The 22,588-nt window shown below is 40.4% G+C and overlaps 2 protein-coding genes across 7 annotated transcripts in view; both read left to right on the top strand.

The window, feature by feature from the left end:
- LOC133962145 (apoptosis-stimulating of p53 protein 1-like) overlaps window positions 1-13,277 on the top strand; it is a 45,782-nt gene extending 32,505 nt beyond the window's left edge. For all 3 annotated transcript variants that reach the window (XM_062397615.1, XM_062397614.1, XM_062397616.1), the window contains 14 exons: window positions 62-202; window positions 324-519; window positions 4,963-5,027; window positions 5,317-5,527; window positions 5,654-5,866; window positions 5,996-6,208; window positions 6,490-6,640; window positions 6,737-6,774; window positions 6,887-7,248; window positions 7,549-7,686; window positions 9,182-9,315; window positions 9,624-9,790; window positions 10,000-10,199; window positions 11,351-13,277. In XM_062397615.1, coding sequence (XP_062253599.1) covers window positions 62-202; window positions 324-519; window positions 4,963-5,027; window positions 5,317-5,527; window positions 5,654-5,866; window positions 5,996-6,208; window positions 6,490-6,640; window positions 6,737-6,774; window positions 6,887-7,248; window positions 7,549-7,686; window positions 9,182-9,315; window positions 9,624-9,790; window positions 10,000-10,199; window positions 11,351-11,392 — 2,271 coding nt within the window. In that variant the 3' untranslated portion in view covers window positions 11,393-13,277. The remainder of the gene's footprint in view (window positions 1-61; window positions 203-323; window positions 520-4,962; window positions 5,028-5,316; window positions 5,528-5,653; window positions 5,867-5,995; window positions 6,209-6,489; window positions 6,641-6,736; window positions 6,775-6,886; window positions 7,249-7,548; window positions 7,687-9,181; window positions 9,316-9,623; window positions 9,791-9,999; window positions 10,200-11,350) is intronic.
- Window positions 13,278-13,588: 311 nt separating this feature from the next.
- On the top strand, window positions 13,589-21,328 carry sdsl (serine dehydratase-like). 4 transcript variants are annotated; one of them, XM_062397559.1, is made up of 10 exons: window positions 14,470-14,487; window positions 15,732-15,894; window positions 16,089-16,125; window positions 16,220-16,359; window positions 16,434-16,522; window positions 16,618-16,851; window positions 16,937-17,067; window positions 17,845-17,931; window positions 18,670-18,779; window positions 19,114-21,328. In XM_062397559.1, exons 2-9 carry the CDS (start codon window positions 15,748-15,750, stop codon window positions 18,771-18,773), a joined length of 969 nt encoding a protein of 322 aa, XP_062253543.1. In that variant the 5' UTR covers window positions 14,470-14,487; window positions 15,732-15,747; the 3' UTR covers window positions 18,774-18,779; window positions 19,114-21,328. The 4 variants fall into 4 exon arrangements, with proteins under 4 accessions (XP_062253546.1, XP_062253544.1, XP_062253545.1 ...); XM_062397562.1 differs by lacking the exons at window positions 14,470-14,487; window positions 19,114-21,328 and adding an exon at window positions 13,589-13,605 and having other exon boundaries at window positions 18,670-19,102; XM_062397560.1 differs by lacking the exons at window positions 14,470-14,487; window positions 19,114-21,328 and adding an exon at window positions 14,296-14,414 and having other exon boundaries at window positions 18,670-19,101.
- The last annotated feature ends 1,260 nt before the right edge of the window (window positions 21,329-22,588 follow it).

The following is a 22,588-nucleotide window of genomic DNA, read 5'->3' as shown; positions in this document are numbered from 1 at the left end:
GAAACCGTTTTCAGTGACTTGAGCATGTAAGCACCGTGTATTTCTGTCTGCTGTGTTTAAGGCTCGTAACCGCCATAACCTGGAGCAGAGCAGCAAGTTGTCCCAGAACAAGGAGCTGCTAAACAAGAGGAACACCCAGGTGACAGTGATGGATCAACGCATCGGAGATCTGCGAGAACGCTTGCACAAGAAGAGAGCTGAAGTACAAAACTTTACTGCTTAACATGGATTTTTAATTTCATGGCTAAACAGTATGTAGAAACACCTCAAATTTGTCCTGACAGCCTAAGTTGATGTCTCACTCTGTGTCTTGACTCCTCTAGTTAAGCCGTATAAATGGAGGAGGCCTGTCCTCGCCTCAGTCCTCTTCCCATCCTGCTGGTGGAGTTTTGGGTCGGGTGGCAGCTGTCTGCCCCTACATCCAGGTTCCAGCGGAGGGGAGACAGGAGGCGGGTTACCACCTGCCAGCTGACCCTCCACCCAAACCCACCCCACTCAGCCATACCCGTTCCCTCTCAGGTTGGTCCAAAATAATTTCCTGTCTTTTACTTGATTTTTTCTGGCTGCACTGTCTGATATGTCTGTCCAAGCTCTAACTCACTGTCCTTCTACTTCCTTTCTCTGTCTTTTTGCTCCTCGTCTTCCTTTCCCCTCATCTGTTGTTGTTGACGTCACCCTAAATGTGGATGTGTACGTCACTGATTATTGTTTTGTCATTTGTTGATGTCGTGGTGGTGGTGTTGTGACTGTTGCTGTAACCGTCCTGTGGCATCATTATGATGATGTCGCCGTGGCCATGTCTCTGTTGTGCATGTCGTTGTTGTCGTTTTGGTGGTTGTTAATGTGGTTGTGGGTGTGGCTGCACAGAGGAGGACAGGAATGGCAGCAGGAATCCTCCCAGCCAGTGGAAAGTGTCAGATTTAGACATCGTCCTGTCTGAACCCACAGAGACGTGGGAGGGACCAGGGTCCCCTCAGGGGGTCGACAGTGACAACAGTGAGTCCGTAGAAGGGGCTAGAGAAACTTACTCACCTGTAGCTGCAGTGATAGATTAGCAGCACCTGGTTACTCACTCTTCCATACACATGTCAGGGTGTAGTGGGCGTGTTAATAGTAGAATCTGTCATCACCAGTCTGTGATTTCACAAGTTCAATTCAATTCAATGGAATTTGTATAGTGCCAAATCATAATATATATTATCTCAATGCACTTACACAGTATATATATATATATGTTTGAATGACCCTGAAACATCGAAGGTTGCATTGAAACCATACAGTCTGTGTCATGTCTAACTATACAGAACAGATGGTTTAGAGAGAGAACATAATTGAGTCAGCTACAGAAAGTGACCTCAGAATGTGAGGGTCACGTGTATGAGGACACCGACAGGACATCTGATATCCAGCAGCTGCTCAGGGTTAGAAAGGACAGCATAAGACAATATACTGAGGGCAAACCACAGCCTGGACTTAGTCTCCTGTGCAGTTATTCTATGTTCGATTTTAGATGGTTCAATACAGTGAATTCATCACCTTCAGTTTACATACGAAGTCTGAAAAATCTGCCCAAAGGTGACAAAATAGAATGATGAAATAATTTTCCTTGTCAGGAATCATATTCACATTCAAACACATATTGAGTCTTTTTACGTGGAAAGCAATATTCCAGCCACTGATCTTCTTCAGAAGACAACATTGTTTGGATTATGGTGTAGACATTATTTGGAAATAGAATATTCCATTCATCATACATGTTCCTGATTTCGACTCACTTTGTTACATCCCACTGTATTCTGCCTGTTTTAAAAGCGCAACCATGTACGATGCTACCATATACCATTTGGGGGGTTTTCTCTTAAATGTTACAAAAGGTACATGTCCTTTTTATTTTTCCGTCTTGGTTACACCCAGGGCATGTGTCATCAAGAAGTCGGTGACTGAAGGTGTGAAAATTCCTTTGAGAATAGATATACATCTACATAATGTGACTAAGTACGGAATACAACACAAGTCTGAGTTCAATTATTGCTTATTCAGAGTATGTATTTATTAAAGTTAAGCTAATCAGAAAATGCAGTTAACATGACACTGTCTTATTCTGATTATTGGCCTAATCGGGTTAATGCGAGAATATTGAGACACTACTGTTGCTTATGGTTAAACATCATTACACCATGGCTTGAATAAGGATACAATTTCTACTCACTTAGTGTAACTTTTGTGTTTATAAGTTTCTTTAACCAACAAGGTCACAAATCCCATTGTGGTCTTGATGAGCAACAGCAAATGCCACGGCTTTATTTATTATCCCTGCTTATATAATTCGGAAAATACATTGTTGTAACTTATGTCAATAGTATGCTGGGCAGGCAGGCACAGCAGATGAATGACAGGAAGTCTGAGGTACACTATATATAATGTGGTATATATTATAATGTGTGTGTATGTGTGTTTGAGATTTTTAAAGGAGCATCTGGCAGCTGTTGTTGCAATCATCAGAGATTAAAGGGATAGTTCACCCAAAAATGAAAATGTACTCATTATATACTTATCAATTTGCCGATTGGGAGGTGGGTGAAGTGTTAGATCTCTATATAAAGAGGACTGACTGGGCGACACCCTAAAACTGAAGCCAAAGCATCTGGATTGCCCCCTGGTGACTGGCTGCTGTTAAGATCATAAACCACAGCTCCCACTAAAAAGTGAAAGCACATGTCAAAAGTGGTTTCTGACATTTTAGGTTGTTTTATATATATTTATATGTTTTTTCGTAATGACCAATTGGCCTCAAATGCTTCTCATGCGTCTGTTACAAAGAAAGACTTTTCACAATCAATTATTTCTGGATATAGCTAGATACGTAGGTGTAATGTAGGGTATTATAAAACACGTGGAATTAATTAAACACTGAATATTAAATAGTTAGACATTTTGGGAAATATGCTTATTTATTGTCTTGCCACAAGTAGACTGATGCCACTCTTGTGTCTGTTTGTTAAATGCGTCGCCACAGCTGTCAGCAAATGAGCTTATCTCAAACAAAGGAACTAGTCTGGCTCTGTCCAAAAGTAACAATATCCACTTACCGTCACCTCTAAAGCTAATTAATTATCTAGTTTGTTTAATTTGAGTTTAAAGTTTATGGGTAATAAGCTTATCTATCTCTTGGCTGGGTGGTGACTTACAATAGTCTTGTCTTGTTAATATGCTCTAGAGGTGCTGATAAAAAAGACTCTGTTTCATTAGGGTACTTCTGGAGCTCTATCCCACTCCATCCAGTATTTTCTCACCATTATATAGAACGTGTGAGCTTTTGGTTGCTGTGTAGGAAGTCGTTTATACAGTGTGCTATTCAAGTCTTAAATGTTTACAAGACTGTGGCTAGGCAATAGCAACTTGGAGGCTAATATTAACATTACTGTTGGTGTCTAGAGACCACAGAGGCAAGAGTTTAGCCAGCTAGCAGTTGGGTAATGTAATGCAGGAAATGCAAAGGCCTGTACCGTTTCCTCTTAGGCAGTGACTACAACTAATCTGGGCTCTCAGGCAGATGGCCAGGTTTCCACAAAGCTGTTTACTTCCTCTCATGAATGTTGTCTTCCTGAGGTCAGCAGGTTACAGCGGCAGTCAACAGGTTGTACATCACAGATTACTGCACTGACTGCAGGACACCCAGGTTCAATAGTCAATCAGTATTAGTCTGGTAAACTGCAGATATGTGCCCGAGTTGTGACGCTGTTGCACCATTGATCGCTGAGCCAAACGATTAGGTAACAGATTAAAATCATACTTTGACAATAGATGATGAATAGACAAAAAGCCAACATGAAGTGGAGTTTTAACCTCTTAATGAACCACAAAGTACAAAATTAATTTTTAGAGGATTTTACAATTATATTCAACTAGGCCATTGCTTATGCTATAAGGAAAAGTCTACCTGGCATTTGAAATACTACTTTAGAATTTTTTTTGTGGAGCAGGTTGGGTTAAACTGCAACTTCACACCCCAGCTGATACTTTCGTTTACAGCATTGGGCTCATTTATTTAAAAGCTATTTTAGCACAGTCAGTCAAGTGGGCTTTAAACCTTCAAGGCAAATGGTTTTGTCTGGGTTCTGAAATGTGTTGTTGGGTTTCCTTCATTAAACAACCACCCAGTGTAATTGTTGATGAAAGATGCCGTTGAACAGCACCCAAAAGTCAATCGAACGACTGTCAGTTACTGCAAATGTTTGCCTTTTTAATTCTCAGATAAACATTTACCAGTTACCATTGCAACAACAACATTATAGATACATTTGTTAACCAAGCTCATGATGCAAAAGCGAAGTAAATTATATTTACTGTTGGAAATAGACAGTTATCCCCAATCTGAACATGGAGAGTGGCTGTTAAGCAATTAAGTGCTTGTCTTGTTATGTAACACTATTTGTTATGTTGAGGCTTGAATTTTGAAATTGAATTGAGAGAGAGACAGAGAGAGAGAGGTGTGTGTGTGTGGGGGGGGGGGGGGGGGGGGTCACGTGCTAACGCGTGGTTGTATGATCCTGACCTCCTCCAGTCTGAATGCTGATGTTTCCTTGGGCAAGTTATTAAGCTTGAAGTTGCCCCTGATGGCTGTGAATGGGTAGATGTGACTTGTATTGTAAAGCATTAAGAGTCAATATTACCACAGATAACACTATGCATTTATTTTATTGACTTTATTTTTACACTACTATTTAACTATTTGAGTGTCATACTGCTATGTAAATGTAATTTGAAATTTTCTAACAAACAGACACTTTTTGCTGTTCTTTCAGCGTCTCCTGCTCCTACAACTACCATCTTACCTCTTACTACTTTCAACACACTGAGGGTTCCTCTGTTTGTGTCTGTCTTCATCACTCCCTCTCCTTAATCGCCTTTCCTGTTGTAATCTTTGTCCCTTTCTCACCAACTCCCTCTCTCTCCATTTAGCCAATGAAGCATCATGGCCTAGCATCAGTAAGAGTGTGTCCGATTGGAGGACCAGTCCAGAACAGGTAGTGTTTATACTCTAGACATTGAGAGATAATATGAACATCATCGTCATCATACTACAATATTATATATTCTCATGAATTCTTTAATAAAATTAGTTCAAGTAAGTCCCTTTTAAATATTCAAATAGTCATCCTTATCTGCCACTTTGAAGGCCAGCTGAGTAAATGTGAACTTTCCAAACCCAAGAAATATCTCTGGAGAAAATTCTCCATCTTTAATGAGGCTGTTTGGTCACTCATTTTCAAATTCTCTCTCCATTTCTACTCCTGTATCTCCTTCTCCCACCAGCTTCCCTCTGGTTACGGTACCTACCCCAGTGCCACCCACCAGGCGGCAGGGCATCACTGTGCCACCAGCTCCCTGCCCCGCTCTGCCCCTGGTACACTGGGCTGGCGTCGATCTAACGTTGCCAACGCCCCGTCATCTTCCTCTTCATCATCCTCCTCCTCCTCACAGCAAATACAACATCGTATCTCTGTACCTCCTAATTCAAACCAAGGTCATTAAACGAGAGTTGTTTCAAGTTACATTGGTCGTTGTCTTACTAAGAATTTATTTAGATGAATAGTTTGGAAAAATATGTTTTATCATGTTAATTCTATATCTTACATTTTTCCGCACACAGCCCAGCCTTCTCCACTGTCCCCACAAACAGAGCGAACAGATCCCCCTCCAGCTGTGGCCGTACGCCCCTACGTCCCAGACCATCCCTCCAGGCCCCAGTCCCCCAGGAAGGGTCCTGCCACCATGAACAGCAGCTCCATCTACAGCATGTACCTCCAGCAGCCTCAGGCTAAAAATTATGGATCCCTCAGCAATAGAACTACCGTCAAAGCAGGTAATTAAATGACAGATTAAATTAGAGGTTGGAATGTATATTTAGGCTCAAGCTGGTTTTGTAATAATTGTTACAATCCCCTCAAGGGAAAATAAATCAATATCTGTCCCTTTCCCTTTCTCTCTACAGTCTATGGCAAACCTATCCTCCCCACGGCCTCCACCTCTCCGTCCCCTGTCCCTTTCCTCCAGGGAGGAGGAGGAGTGAGAGCAGGAGGAGAGGATGTAACAGATAAGGAAGGAGGAAAACGAGGAGGAGAGAGCAGTGATGGGCAAATTATTCCTCCGCCAAGCGTAGATAACATCCCTCGTCCCCTCAGTCCCACAAAGCTCACCCCAGTTGGTAGGTACCAGAGCATGAATTAGATTCAAACAGCGCGCATGCTACCATAAATCTGCTAATTCTGCTCCTATCTGATAAGATGATTATTTGTGTAATTTTTTAAGTTAACATGTTTCCTTTGAAAGAATAAATGGTCTTGAATTGGAAAAAAGTATAAATGTGTGTTGTGCCAAATAAGTGATACCTAGGACCATTATTAAGAACATTGACATAAATAGATGGCGTAAGAAGACACGTGTAATTGTAAACATTACAGAGTCCCACTGTTTCTGCTTCCACAGCCCACTCCCAGCTCCGTTACCAGAGTGATGCTGACCTGGAGGTCCTTCGCAGACGCCTCAGCAACGCCCCACGGCCGCTGAAGAAACGCAGCTCAATCACTGAACCAGAGGGCCCACAGGGCCCAAACATCCAGAAACTTCTCTACCAGAGGTCAGTGGTACACTCCGCCCTTAGAGATTAAACATTTTTTATGAATTAATAAATTAATTTATAAATTCTACACTTATGCGGATTTCTCTTCTGCAGATTCAACACACTGGCAGGAGGAATGGAAGGAGGCTCAGGTAAAATGCACAGATATGATGATAAAAGCTGGTTTACAGTGTTAAGATGTATTTTACGTTTGACCTAATGGTACTGTTGAGTTAAATGATGCTTAAATTGCCTAATTTCCAGGCAACACTTTCTACCAGCCCGAATGTCTTTTGGGTGAAATGGACAACATCCATTCAGCCAATGGGAATGTAGAACCTGGTGACAAACACATCAGTGTGGCAGCTGTGGAGGGCAAAGTCCAGAACCTGAACTCGGACTCCCGACGCTTGTCCCCTCCTTCCATTTCCATAGAAACGTCCAAAGAATCAACGGCAACATCGGAAACTACCAATAATGTCTCTCCGTCAACCCAGCCCAGCCCATTCCCTTCACCTGATAGGCCAGAGGACCAGAATAACAACAAACAGAGAGGATCTAGTCCTACAAACAACTCTGTAGGCCAGGCCTCTCCATCACCTCCTGCACCTCCTCCGCTGCCTAAGGTGGGGATAGATATTAGTTTCCTGGATGTCAAATAAACACATTAAAACTTGAGCTCCCATTAGCTACATTGTACACCTCTCCCCTTACAGTACTACAGCCCAAAATATTCTGTCCACCTCACTTGTTTCTCAGCATGTTTCTGTATGGGTGTATTTCCTTTATTTTCCTGAAACCCAAATATAATAAAATGAAAATAACTGTTCTCTCTTAAGGCTAATGTGCTTACTTAAGCACTAAGTGTCTGCTTGGCAATTTCTGTTCTCAACTGTCAACACATCCTTTCTCCCTGCGTACTGCAGGCGAAGCGAACAAACCTGAAGAAGCCGTCCTCTGAGCGGACAGGCCACGGTCTCCGAGTCAAGTTTAACCCTCTCGCCTTGCTGCTGGATGCGTCGTTAGAGGGAGAGTTTGATCTGGTGCAGAGAATCATCTATGAGGTAAAACATATGTTTAATAATTGTTTAATACTGTTCATTTTGTGAGTATTATTGTCTTCTCCGCTGAATCAAGTCAAGTACTATTTGTAAAGCTCAGTAAATCAAATATTAGACCAACATCGGCAGTTCCAAATCCATCTTATGCTCTTCAAGAGGATTAGACAAACTTACAAGTCCTACAGTCAAAAAAAAGATTTGTCAATTTAAAGATACATCTCTTCTCAGACAGTTGGAAGTGTAAAGGGAAAGAACTGGAAAATGTTGATTTATAAAAATAAAATTCTAAGGCTGTAGTAATGGGATAATAACTGATAGGATTATAGGCAGAAAATAACCAAAGTCCACTGAAAAGTGTCCTTTGTACCCTATGAATATTAAACTCATAAAACAACATTCGTCAGTGTAGTCCATTGACCTTGAATTTTCTTCTCTCAGGCAGCAGTAAAAATTTAGTAGATTACCTTGCTAGTATTGGTTTAGGTTTGGATCCCACAGAGTGGACCGATAGGTTTGATATCAACATAAAACAGATCATCGTATGCGCAATGAGGATTTTATGCTGAAGCTGAAAATCAGGTCAGAGTGGTTAACCTCTTTCTATGACCTCAAACTATGACCTCTTTCTTAGGAAAGCCTTAAACCTGAAGAGTACATAAGTATGGCCTTTGCGGTATTTAAAATGTTGGGGTCTGTGAAGTATTGATTAATAATTGATAGTGTAGAACCCTACTGTTCAGTACTGAAGTGTGGTCTAATCCTGTCCAAACAGTTTAAATCTTATTCTGGAGTCTTCATCGGCATTTTGAAAAAAAAATCCACGTCTAAAATGCTGTGACTTTGTGCGTTTCTACATTTGTGTTGAATGAAAAAAATAAATGTTGCTTATGTAAAAAAGAAATATTTTTAAATACCCACAAATACTGGACACCCACACACAGACTGCCTCAATAGATCTGCTTTCAATAAGAAGAGTATGAAGCTTTCAATACCATGAGGACAATATAAATTAGTTAAGTATGATATCTTTGTTCCTCAGCAATACTGTCATGGAAAAGTGGTCTCAGTTGTCAGGTGTGCAGACTTGTTGAGGACACACTATGCACAGAGCTCCTGAGAACAAAGTTATACGTTTTTAGATGAAATCTATATCCACTACTGACACATTTCCTTCATGGATACTGGACAAAAGTGCTTACAGACTTTTTAAACTGTAAATCATATCCGTTACTCTCATTCAAAAGCTTCACATCCAGAACAAGGTTTGAATGGGTAATGTCCTGAGGCTAAATATCAATGATTTGCAAAATGTTGCAGTCTCCTGCCTCTTGCAGGGAAGTCAGGCACTTCTACAGTGCCCTCTACAAGGGTTTCTCAAGACCAATACTCACTGTTGCTGTAGCTGTTGTTCTGTTGGGACATTTGTGCCAAAGTTCAGCATAAGAGTTAAGTTCATTTTAATAATATTATGTATCTTTCCTCAATATTTGACTTTTAGGTGGAAAATCCCAGTATGCCCAATGATGAAGGCATAACTCCTCTTCATAATGCTGTCTGCGCTGGACATCACCATATTGTAAAGTTTCTGCTGGACTTCGGAGTGAACGTGAACGCAGCTGACAGTGATGGATGGTCAGTACTTTGAGTCAGTTTTTAGTCCTGTATTATAAAATTTTAGCCAAAGAACACACACTATGCAGCGATGCGTGAGCTCAGCTCAGAGGAAGCAATGACAGAGATAATTGTATTTCTAAATTCATTTTTGAGTCAGCTGCTGTACAATGTTACTTAATTGAATTACTGATGCAGCGGAAGGAATTCATGTTTAGTTAATGTCAGCCTGTTTCGTGACGACATTGGTTTTGTTTAGCCTATAGGATTTGAGATATATGTGCATCGCTGGAATGTTTGAAGTCATATCGGAATGTTGTGCCTTACAGGACTCCTCTGCACTGTGCAGCTTCATGTAACAGCGTTCACCTCTGCAAGATGCTTGTGGAGTCAGGGGCGGCCATTTTCGCAACAACAATTAGTGATGTCGAAACAGCAGCGGACAAATGTGAAGAAATGGAGGAGGGCTACACACAGTGTTCTCAGTTTCTCTATGGTAAGTGAATACTGAGATACTGATGGTGTCAAGTCCACAGCGGGAAATTAATATTTAAATCACTGAAAAAGAAGAAATTAAAGAAGTTATATATATATGTCTTTCTTGTGGAAACCTACTTGTGAACCTTCATTGGACACTTTTTTTTAAAACATAATGTTCCAACACTGAATAGGCCTACAGTGAACAATACTGTGTATGTCTTACAGGTGTGCAGGAGAAGTTGGGGGTTATGAACAAAGGCTTGGTCTATGCCCTGTGGGACTACACGGCCCAGCAGGCTGATGAGCTTCCCTTCAGCGAGGGCGACGGCCCCACTGTTCTCACCCGGCGTGACGAGACGGAGACAGAGTGGTGGTGGGCGCGACTTAATGACCGGGAGGGATACATCCCCAGGAACCTGCTGGGGGTGAGGGAAAATAAAACATCCCAACATACAACACACCTCACTGTGAATGTGTGCACATAAAGAAAGAAATGAAACACTTCTCGCCTTTTTGTCAACCTACACATGTGTAATAAAAGCTACGAGTAACTATTAACTAGTTTATGTATATAAACCAATTTAAAATCATGGGTTGAAGTAAAATCACACTAAGAGCTTCTTTAGTTCAACTTTGTTCACTTACATGATCATCAGTATAGTTAGACAACAGAACAGAGAATACAGGTAATATTTCACTTTATATTCATATTTTCCCTCTGGATAATTACTGTGTATCCAGACCAACCTAACCAACACTGTCCCTATCAAGCTGACAAGCTTCCTGTTGTTGCGTTGCATATTGCCAAATTGCAAATGTGCTTTTTGCATAATAACATTAAGCATTGCAGGAATATATATATTATTAACATTTGCTCTATTGTGTTTCTGTTGTGTGTATTTTGTAGTTGTGCTGTGACTTTTGTTTTACACTAACCTGCTTGTGATGTCCTGGCCACGCCCACTTTCCATTTAAGTCCCATGTAAACACCTAAAATGGGCATTTCAAACTATTATATCATTTATAAAGTAACCAGTCTTTTAAGAGTCCCAGAAGACTGAAGTAAAATAAATCAGACTCTTATTGACCTTGATTTGCAAGTCAAACTTGGACTCAAGAATGAATGAACAGATTCGGTTGTTGATCTTTATTTGGGTTTATTTCCCTCGTCCTTTAGGATTAACCCTAATCCAAAATGCCATTTAATTGTATTACTGACATGTTAATCTTATTTATTGTAGGATAAGTTCTCTATTTTGTACACAGTACATTAAAGCCGCAGGGAAAAATTACCCCCTGAGCAAAGCTCAACTACATTAACGTCTTGAATAGAACTAGTCAACCATCCAGTGCTCATCCTCATCTATAGAATGCAAATTAAATAATATGATTTATCACAGGAAGCAGCCTGTACAGTCTGTCTTCATGTTGTTCAGGCACCTTGTGAACAACGTTAACATGATCTACAGTATTGACAATGCTTTCTCTCTCTCTCTCTCTCTCTCTCTCTCTCTCTCTCTCTCTCTCTCTCTCTCTCTCTCTCTCTCTCTCTCTCTCTCTCTCTCTCTCTCTCCAGCTGTATCCAAGGATCAAACCCAGACAACGCTCGTTGGCATGAAGCCCAGATCAGGGGCCACGTGCACACTCACTGTGGGCACATGCATGCAGAGAAGAAGAGGAGCAGAAGATGCATGAGGGCGGGCGTGTTACCCATGTAAGAAGGACTCAAGGAAGGATAGAAATAGTCAAGAGAGGAAAGAAAGAAAGAGGAATATGGAGGTTCAAGTTTTTGCTGGATAGTTTTTTGGTATGTTTGGGTGTAACGCTTGAACAAAAGAGCCATGCTGTGGTAGAGTCATGATATATTTTACCGAGTTGCTGCAGAGTTGAGGAAATTGCCTGAATCTTGTTTTTCGCTACGGTAGCTTGAAAACTTCACTGGTGTTCAGCCGCATGACAGATGCTGAATTGAAAAGAAAATCACCGAAACGTTCTCATCTATTGGATGAAGCTTCAAAGTCCGCTTCAGTTCATTAAGCTCAAAACATGACACCATGAGACTGGAACTATGGCCTCACCTGACATGTGTCAAGTAATCTTGATCTGTGAATTGTACATGTTCATTTAAAAAAACGCAGCATTTGGATCTTAAAGGAATACTCATCATCTGCATAGCAAATGGACGAGATATATAGATAGAAATGATAGAAATGAACACGATGTCGGACAAATCTGTCGCACTGGGAGGAATCAGGTGAAGTGTCTGATGTGATATGTGAAAGTGAGGGGGGAGAGAGGAAAGTGAAAGAAGAGAACAGAGGAATGTGTGTTCAAGCAAGTTTAGCCAGGACTGTGTGGCTGTTGATCGGTTGAGCAGTCACAGTATTAGCAATGTTTGTCCAAAATTTAGCTGAGGTGCACATCAGCCCACACAAGCACCAGATTTTCACAGTTAAATAAAAAAGCATGGTTAAAAAAGTATCAACTGATATCAGAATATTTTTTGGGGTTCTGATTTTACAAAATTGATGTTAAAAGCATCTGTCAACCATTACTGATGTCTCAACCTTTCAGTATTTGCATCTGTCTCATCGCTGGTGCATGCTGACACATCAACATCTGCTCAACTGCAAAGTGGTTGTTGCTGGAAAAACAGAAGAAAGGAAGGAAGAGAGAATGTGTAGAGAATGTGTTTGTGTAGCTCTGAAACCAAACTATGTAAATAATAAACAGATTTAAAGGTGAGAGACCAAGATGAGGAACTGAATAGAGGGAACGCCTGCTAGCCTTCACACATAAACATCCAGACTAGAGCTTCCTTCACGCTGCTCCTCATGCTGATAGAAAACTGGTACCAGGCTTTAGAACTAACAATCACATGAATCAGTCATCGACCAACAAACTGTATTTGTTAGTCAAATGTTTAAATACCACATAAAAGCTCAAGTTTTTATTTTGACAACTTTGAACACCAGAGTGTAGAAGGTTGAAAACAGATGTACAGGTTTAATACCAACACTTTAACCCTGGGCCAATTGGTTTAGTATTGAAATGGGGCTACATTAGCTCAGAGTGAATGAAGAATCTAAAGTTTGAAAACCACTTGAGATTTTTCTTAAATTTTGTTTCATTTTTTTTTTCACATTTAAATACTTCAGTAGTTGTATTATGTACTCAGCTTTTGTTTGACTGTTTTATTTCGAGCAAAACAATGTTTTCTATTATTATTATTATTATTATTATTATTATTGGGACACACTTCTGTCGTTTCTTTGTCAGAGCTGGCGCCTCTCACTGCTGCCACCCAGTGTACAGCAACGTATTGACACAAAAAAAAGGAATAATTTCATGCTGTGTAATATGAAACAACATATTTGAGTGCTGTCTGATGTGAGAAAGGTTCATTGTTGTGAGGAGTGTGTACCATTACTTTGTCTCTATGCTAGCAATAACTCAACAGCTATTGTACATTCATAATAAAGAAAGTATAATCCCTACAGAGAACGAAAGCTTTATCTGTGACTGATTTACTCAGAGTTCACATGTTTGTGGTTATTAGAACTTTGTAAAGTGAGAGAAGAGCATCAGAGAATCTGGTTTGCATTTAAAACAGTTTGATGATATATAAGATGGTGTAACGACATGACAGATTATACCATAAATGTAATATACCATATAGAGAAAAACAATAGTTATCCATTGAAGGTAACCAATACCCCCCCCCATACACACACACACACACACACATACACAAGTCATGGTAATAAACTGTGGACTTTAGAAGGGAATTAACCCATTCAAGTCTCCACACAAACAGCAGGCTCCTGACAGGTAGGTGCATCCCTGTTCTAATTCACAATATGACTACGCTCTATAGTTTGTCAAGTATTTTTCTCTTAAAGTTAAAACATGCTGAATCTGTTACAAACTAATTTGAAACTCAAACATCTGTCAAGTCGACGCAAATAACAAATAATACCTGGGGAACTATAACATTTACAATGAAAGCAGAGGATAGACAAGGAAGTGGGCTGTACACGGGTGGCAAAATATTTTGTCTTTTTATCTGTTGTACTTATCATGAGTAGAACTGGTTGTAGTAGTAGTAGTAAAATAACCAATATAATTGTATAATATTTTAATATTATAATATTATTATTATTATTATTATTACTAGCAGTAGTAGTAGTAATGGCGGTTGGGGTAGTAAAACCGTCATTATTATTATTGTTATATAGTTATAATTTGTATTAGTAGTAGTATTTACATTGAATCTAAAGTCATTAAATACTACTTTTAATATAACATTATATCAGAATATACCATTAGTACACTGTAGAATACTCTTGCAGACACAACAAAATACACATGTGTATATGTATTTATTCATTTGGCTGGAAACTGAACCTACGTGCAGCACTTGAGTGAATGCACATTGCACTAATACAGTTATCTATTCCCACTAAAACAACATTCAGGGTGTTGAGAAATCCCGTAGTACGTTTATTTTGAAAGTACAAACCGGAAGTAAGTACTTCGCGAGATGCTACATGCTACATGCTACATATGCAGAATCATATGACTGTGCAATGATGCTCACAGTTTATCATCTGACGGTCAGTGGCTCGTCTTCTCCGAATGTAAGTTTATTTATCAGCCACGTCCAGTTACCTGATGAGTGACGTAGATGACGATCTCTGCGTCATTACACAGGTTCGATATATATCACATTGTGCTGTACGTCACCTTATGTGATCATCAGTTTACACTGGTTGTTGTTGTGCGAGCAGCGCGTAGATGATTATTTATACAAAGTTACACACAACAACAACTAAGAGTTAGAGAATGAAAGAAATACCACAAGCGCAGTGAGATTGAACTTGAACTACAGCCTCACAATGAATTATACTGTGACCAGCTGCAGTTTGAATATGATATGATCTGTTGTTGCCACTGGTCCCAGCAACCAGTCATGTGCACATTGCTCTTCATTACTGTGTCTCCCTGCAGTATGTCAAGACAGTATCTGCCTTGCAGGGTGCATATGATAATAATAATAAACTTTATTATAAAGCACTTTTCAACAAACAGTTACAACGTGCTTTACAAGGTACAAATGAAATATCTAATGCAAACAATAGGAAATAACCAAAACCAATTTGAACATCACAAATACAATAATAAAAAGTGTTACAGATAAGAAAGGGAAAATAATATTTGAAGAAGTAAGAGAAAGCACACCTATACAAATGTCTGTCTTTACCAAAGATTTAAAGTGTTTGAAACAGGACGGGGCCTCCTCAGCCAGGACTGGGGAATGGCGTGCGGGTCCCTCACTGAGGACCTCAAGCTCTGACCAGGCATATAGGTGTCAAAAGATCTCAAATGTACTGAGGTGCAAGTCCCCAAAGTCTGCAATCAAATCTTAGAATCAATTCTAAGATTTCATGGAAGCCAGTGAAGAGAAAGTTAAATCTAAAGTCTGGCTACTTCGTAACAAAGTGGAGGGCAAGGGACACCGCTGAGAACTGTGATACCCATTGGTATTAGATGCATTTATAAATCTCTCGGTCCTGTAAACACAAACAGACCAGGGTAGCTGCAGGTCCTTAAAACGTCGGAAAATGTCGTAAATTCTATTGTACAAATAAAAGGCCTTAATTGTATTATACTGTCTATCATCGTCATCAATACGCGTGTTAACAGATTTTAAAACTTGGGACAATGGAGATCAAGGCATTGGAGTCATAACGGACATAACTGTGTTTATTGAGAACAAAAAACATTTACATTTTTGTTGTGTGTTTCCAACACAAGTTTGGTCGTAAATTTTATTTCAAGTGGAAATAGAAAGGTCTTCGCTGTGACACCCTGCAGCCTGACTATGACAGAGCATCCTACCTCCTGTCACAGTCACATTGATTTTCAACATGTCCAACATGTTGTTTGCCCTTCAGTGACTGCAGCTACATCATGGCGGAGCATTTCCACCTGAACACACCACTGCTGGAGAGCGTCAGCATGTCCAGACGGGCAGGAACCCCTGTCTATTTAAAGATGGAGAATTCACAGCCCTCTGGCTCCTTCAAGATCCGAGGCATCGGACACCTCTGTCAGCAGGTAGGAGCCCCGAACCCCTGCTGGAGCCTATAACAGCCTTTTCTCCCACAGACCTTTCAGAATCAAGGGACAACACTGGTGGACTGTGGCAGAGAGTTTAACTAATTCATTAATTGATTATTTATTTATGTGTTTATTATTAATATATAAAGACTTGAGTTCCCCTGTTTTGATATTGTTGCTCTCCTCTGCAGCTCGGCACAAAGTCCAAAGGAGTTGTCTGTTCTTCAGGTGACACCTCATGTTGAAATACACAATACACTACTAGAAAGGAACTAATTGGTCGACTTTACTTTACTAAAACACACTGTGGGCTTTATTCTAGGTGGTAACGCAGGTATGGCCGCTGCATACGTAGCAAGAAAAATGGGTGTACCAGCCACGATCGTGGTTCCCTCCTCATCCCCTCCGACGGTCATTCAGAAACTAAAGGACCAGGGGGCCGCAGTCCAGATCGTAGGGAAGGTAAAGTGTGTCATACGTGTCAGTGATCTCTTTGTTGCACAGAAGCTAGATCACTGGAAAATGTTTCGTTGTAGGTTTGGGATGACGCCAACGCAGAAGCTCTCAGACTGACAGAAACTGAAGGACTCACTTATGTTCCTCCGTTCGATCACCCCCTGCTGTGGTAGAAACACTCATCACAATCCTAACCCTAACCCAAACTTTAAGACACTTATACTCAGATAATGTGTGTACGGCGCTCTGTGTGGTCACCCGCAGGCAGGGCCACGCCAGTCTGATCTCAGAGGTCGCGGCCTCACTGGGCCCCAGTGGGAAGCCTGGAGCCGTGGTGTTGTCTGTGGGCGGAGGAGGGCTCCTGTGTGGAGTCGTCCAGGGCCTGAAGGACGTAGGCTGGACGGAGGTACCGATCGTTGCCATGGAGACAGTGGGCGCAGACTGTTTTAACGCCGCTGTTAAGGCAGGGAGGAGGGTCACTTTGGATGACATCACCAGGTAAGAAGCTGAAAGAGTTTAAGTTTTTATGAAGTGATGAAATACATCCTCATCCTTGTCTCCGGCTCCGTGTGTCCTCTCCCAGCGAGGCCAAATGTCTCGGAGCAAAGACGGTGTGCGAGCAGGCCTACGAGTACAGTCAGTGCAGCGAGCTGAAGATCATCTCGGAGCTGGTGACAGACCAGCAGGCCCTGCACGCCGTGGAAACCTTCCTGGGTGAGTGTGTGTTTTCAAACATCCAGAAGGATCTGTAAACAATGTAGCCAATCCCTGTTGATAATGGGGAAAAGGCGGGGGTTAACCCTGGACAGTTCTCCAATAAATGCCTCGCCAAAATACAGAGACAAACAAGCATCATACACACACCTACAGTCAATTTAGAGTCTCAAATCAATGTCCTCCCCAATGTGCATCTCTTTTGGGAGGTACCCAGGGAAAAACCCACTCAGACACTGAGAGAACATGCAAACTTATTTTTACACAAAAAGACCCCGAACCGGGATCCGAACCGAGAACCATACTGCTCAAGCCTCCACTGTACCATCATTCTAGTACATTTGCACTAGAGTTATTTTTTTCTACTACTGTATTATCCCACCTATCCCACCTATAGTGTATTCATATTTATATATTTATCTTGCTCATAGTGTATTCATCATTCTTATATCATACTATAAACTATATCCTTACCTCTTAATACTGTACATATTCCATTTATAATTCTAAATGTAATTCCTATTTATTTACATATTCCACTATGCACAAAACTCTGCACTTTTACTGCCTTTCTTTGCACTTCTGGTTAGATGCTAAACTGCATTTCGTTGTATATGTACTTGTACTGTGCAAGGACAATAAAGTTGAATCTAATCTAATTCCGATTCTAAGAGCACTGGTTTTTATCTTTAAAACAGCCTTAAGCCTTTATAATGAGGTTATCTTTGATTTGCCTTTGTTATACTTTGCTTGTGTTTGCGGTGTGTGTGTTGACAGATGAGGAGCGTGTGCTGGTGGAGATGGCGTGTGGAGCAGCACTAGCAGCAGTCTACAGTGAACTTCTACACAGATTACAGGATGAAGGTAACTACACTGAATGTATTGCTGCTTTTTTTTCTTTGTTTCTTTCTGGTTCTTATGGGGCTGAAAGAATTGGCCAAAAGTGGAGTGATGCTTGCGAGCTAGTTCAGACGGTCAAATCAATGTTAGGGTTAGGGTTCTTTTCCTGGTGGTTCAAGCCTGTCCACCTTCCCAGCATCCACCGGGAGGCTCTGACTGGGGGTTCAAGATATTTGCTCATCACCCCCCACTTTATCAATGTAATTGTATCTGAGGAAGTGATTAGTCCATTGACTCAGCGCCAAGCTCTAACTATGTCCTGCTGCTGCGAAAAACAAGAGTTGTCTGACTGAAATTATAAAGATACACATTTTTATACCAGGCAATAATATTGACTATTATCTTGATACAACTCTTTTCATGAGCGGAGAATGATAAATAGTAACACATGTTACAAATCTGATGTCGATCAATTATGTGTTAAACCGTCTGACAATATGAAAAGCATTATGTTGAACTTTGTTATTTCAAGATGATTATTGATATAGTTTTATGAACCATCCCTATTTTCATATGATTATGCTTGTGTACATTCGTTGGTCTCACCTTTAAGCCATGTTGGTGTTTCACAGATAGAGGATTTACTTAAATTGTTTTACTTTGTGGAACAAGATTTCATCTTTTTAAGAACTCAGTGTGTGCACATACTGTTGTAACATATGTAGATGATGGCAGAGGATGATCCTTGACCTTTCTCCTTAGGTCGCCTTCCGACCCCCCTGGGCCCCCTGCTGGTGATCGTGTGTGGTGGCAGCAGCGTGGACATGGAGCAGCTGACCAACCTCAGAAACAAACTACGGACCTAAGCTGCTGTATGTAACAGCTAAAACATCATTGCTTTACTTTGGATGTTTATATGTGGATGGATTTATGAAAGGAAGGATGGGGTAAAGATTAACTCCAGGAAATTAGAATAAAAATATAAAGAAATAAATGAAGAAATGTATTGTTTAATTTAGAAACAAAGGTCCTGTTTGTAATATTAGTAAGTTTTTGTCTTACAGTCCCTTTAACATTAAAGTGTCAGATCTTACAAAAAAAATTCAGATTGACAGTCAAATTCTGCACTTATACATTTTTGGATTAGTCATTGCGGCTAAAAATGTTTAAACACAAATTCACCTAATCATCATTATTCAATTACAGGTTATGACCACATGATGGTGCCACACGAGCAGTATGGAGGCATGTTATGTTTATTCTCTGTTGTTTTTATTACGTCCGAAGAAGAGGTGGCCATGGTTGAAGCACTGTGTATCCCTGAGACTCCAGAAGTGTCATGTGGACTCAAACACTTCAAGCAACCCTCCATTAGCATAGTGAGAAGATAATAAGTCGATTTTATATTTTTTCTGTGAACTATCCCGTTAATGGGGGCAACAATTGTTTTACAAGATATTTTGATGGATGTATCTTAATCATTAATTCATTCTACGTCAATGCAGCGCTGACATTCTCAGACTAACTGCTCTTCTATTTAATGCTAATTGATATTTGTGCATTTGATTATTTCTGAGATCTTTTCTCTAGGCAGTAATTCAAACTGATGTAGTACTTTTTAAATGAAACAGCAGATTTGTAGTATCAGATTGTCATATTTTTACTTGCACGTATAATGTTAACTCCTGGTCAAGTTGTGATATGTGTGGGAGCCTCTTTATTACTATGGCAACAGCTCAGCTCCTCACTGTTCAGCCTGCATCAGGGGAGAGTTGTTACATTTTATTATAAATGGATAATCAGTGTAGTGACCTGTAGCCAATCGAAAGAAGCAACCACGGTTGCTGATTGATTGTTTAGATGCATTCAAAGTGTACAACAATGGCAATTTGTTACTTACAATCAAAAGGGCTTCAAAAACAAACACATTTTAACCTTCATTTCACAGCCATTACAGCACAGTCACAAACTGATGGCTTCTTACCAGCAACACCAGTATCAAGTTACCTCCAAGATTATATTAACCCCTTTTCAGCATTAACAGCAGCACTACTCCACCAAGTGGTGGGAGGTTCCACAAAACAGCTACAAAAATGGCTCTTACAATCAGTAATGGACACAATTGACTATCAGTCGACACACAACAACCCATAATGACAAAGTGGCTTTAACCCCTTGTAGACTGATGTCGCGAATTCGTCTCAAACCCCATTCCGGTCTTAATGCCGCCGAGGTGATTGTGCCTGAGGGTGCAAATACTACACATACACAGGAAGGTCTTGGAAGTACTCTGCCGCCATCTAGTGGTCGAAGTGGAAGATACATACTAGCCCCTTGGGACTGTGCAGCAAAGTTATTTTGAGGTATTAAGCTGTATTTTAAATGCTATGATGATGGACAAGCAATGATTGTACAGAAACATATGTTGTTATTCAATTTCAATCAAAAGCAGCATCAATATACATACAAGAGACTGGAAAATTTGTAAAACTAAGGTTATGCCCCATTATGCCTTATATGTCGCTAATTTGCCTCATACCTTAATTTATATCAACTGTAAATGCTATATTGAAATTAACAATCTCCACTTAATTTAGCATCTGTATGACAGCCAAAAACACAAATAATATTTTTGTTCTATAATTGGAAATTAATTCAAGCAGTAACGGGTTTTAAAATGATTGCAAATTGATTAAAATCTAAAATGTATTAGGTCAGGGACAATCAGAGACTTGTCATTGTGTTAATCCTGGAAGTTGAACCATCGTCACATTCCCGGGTCCCGTGCAGGTTTTCATGAAGAACAGTTGGACTGGTGGAGGAGAAAAGAGGCAGAAACCAATTGGTGAAACAAATCAAATGTTTGAGCTTGAGTTCTGGAACCATGCACGCCCGAGTCCATGGAGCAGCAGAATTATCTATAAGAACTTGATACTCCCTTTTAATGAAGGGATCAGTGGCCTTAGTCTCGGGGACGGGATGGTCTGGCCTCCATTCTTTCTTCTGGAGTTAAATTTGTTAAACCATGACCTTGATGAGAATCTTTACACATCGCAGTCTTACTTAGTGACATTTTTTCTTTTTTTGTTGTTTGTGTAGATAACAAATGTGTCTTTGTTTGTATTTTTGTATTTCTTAAAAAAAAAGAAATATTTTAATTTAAAGAACAGGCTAATAACCTTTACTCAAAGCATGTTAACATGGAACTATTCAGTGAACTCTTCCCCTGTTCAGCAGAATCAACCACAACGAAACTGTGAGGAATTCAACTGAATCACCATAGTAACGCACAAAGTCAGCAGGCATGATTCTCATTTTCATGCTTTGGCTGACTGTGAGATTAATCAGTCAGTTTATGCACTCAGTGATGATGAGCATAATGTCAAATAACTTAAAAATTACAATTAAATATTTGTTCAGCCTCTGCAGTACTTTTATCAATTTTGCACCAGGTTACACGGATGATTCTCTTATCAGTCACTACAGTTATTATAAATGTGTTTTCCCATGAATATCACTATAGGACATGAGGTCTGATACAATTGAGCCTGTGAGCTGACAGACAGTTGCATTCCACGTAGCAGCTCTGATCAGTACACACAATGATTGTAGGAAATACAGTATTAAACACCTTGAAATCTCTGATCACGTGCACTATATCCACCATGAATATATTTTCCATTCATCAGTTAGACAGCCACGAGGGAGCTGCAGCCTTCTTCTTACATTTACATGAATCTATTCTTACATCTATTCTGAGACGCTTGTTGCCACGAACCCTCCTTGTTCCCCACTGTGAATAAAATGAAATGTAAACACATTAACTCCGTACACTGCGGTTATGAAACAGATCTCATTCAGTTTTAATGCGCTGGTTACAATAACACATGCTGTTGTGAAGAACCAATTCTTTCCCAGCAGCACCATAACAGCAGTGAGCTGATGAGGTTGATTCCCAGGAGTCACACTTGTGTTCACAGCTCAAGGTCAAACGTGAACTGGGGATGACTCACGGCCCGCTCATCTCTCACTACTGCCACAGCGTTAGTGTGGTATACATTTCATATCTGTGCTGATGTTTCCTGAGTAAGATGTATTTCTACCTGTTCAGAAGAATGTAACTGACCCACAGCTGTGCTTCCCCTGCTGGTGAGTGTGGCACACGCAGCCTGTAGATAGAACACCTAATGGCCAGCTCCATTTCTATGACAACAGGAAGGAGCAGCTTTGATGAGCCCAGCAGAGGGCACTTAATCAGAGCTGCAGCTAAAAATAGAATCCAGTAAACAAGGATGAATGGAGAGGAGACCGAGGGAACGTGTGTGTGTTTGGGAAGTTGTGTCTGTAAATGGATTTGAATTTATATAGCGCTTTTCTAGTCTTGATGACCACTCAAAGCGCTTTACAGTACAGTTTCACATTCACCCAATCACACACACATTCATACAGTGCATCTATCCCAGCACTTTGTTATTCTATGGGGGGCCATTCAGGGTTCAGCATCTTGCCCAAGGACACTTCGGCATGCAGATTGTTCAGACTGGGGATCGAACCGCCGACCTTCAGGTTGGAGGACGACCACTCTACCCATCAGCCACAGCCGCCCTATGTAGGCACATGCATTTATTTATTTACATGTTAGTGCATTTACAGCTTAAAATCTATTGATTCACATTGTGCG

The sequence above is a fragment of the Platichthys flesus genome, chromosome 10 (assembly GCF_949316205.1).
Source record: "Platichthys flesus chromosome 10, fPlaFle2.1, whole genome shotgun sequence".
NCBI classification, from domain to species: Eukaryota; Metazoa; Chordata; class Actinopteri; order Pleuronectiformes; family Pleuronectidae; genus Platichthys; species Platichthys flesus.
The sequence above is the reverse complement of the archived record's forward strand: the minus strand, read 5'-3'. Positions and strand labels throughout refer to the sequence as shown.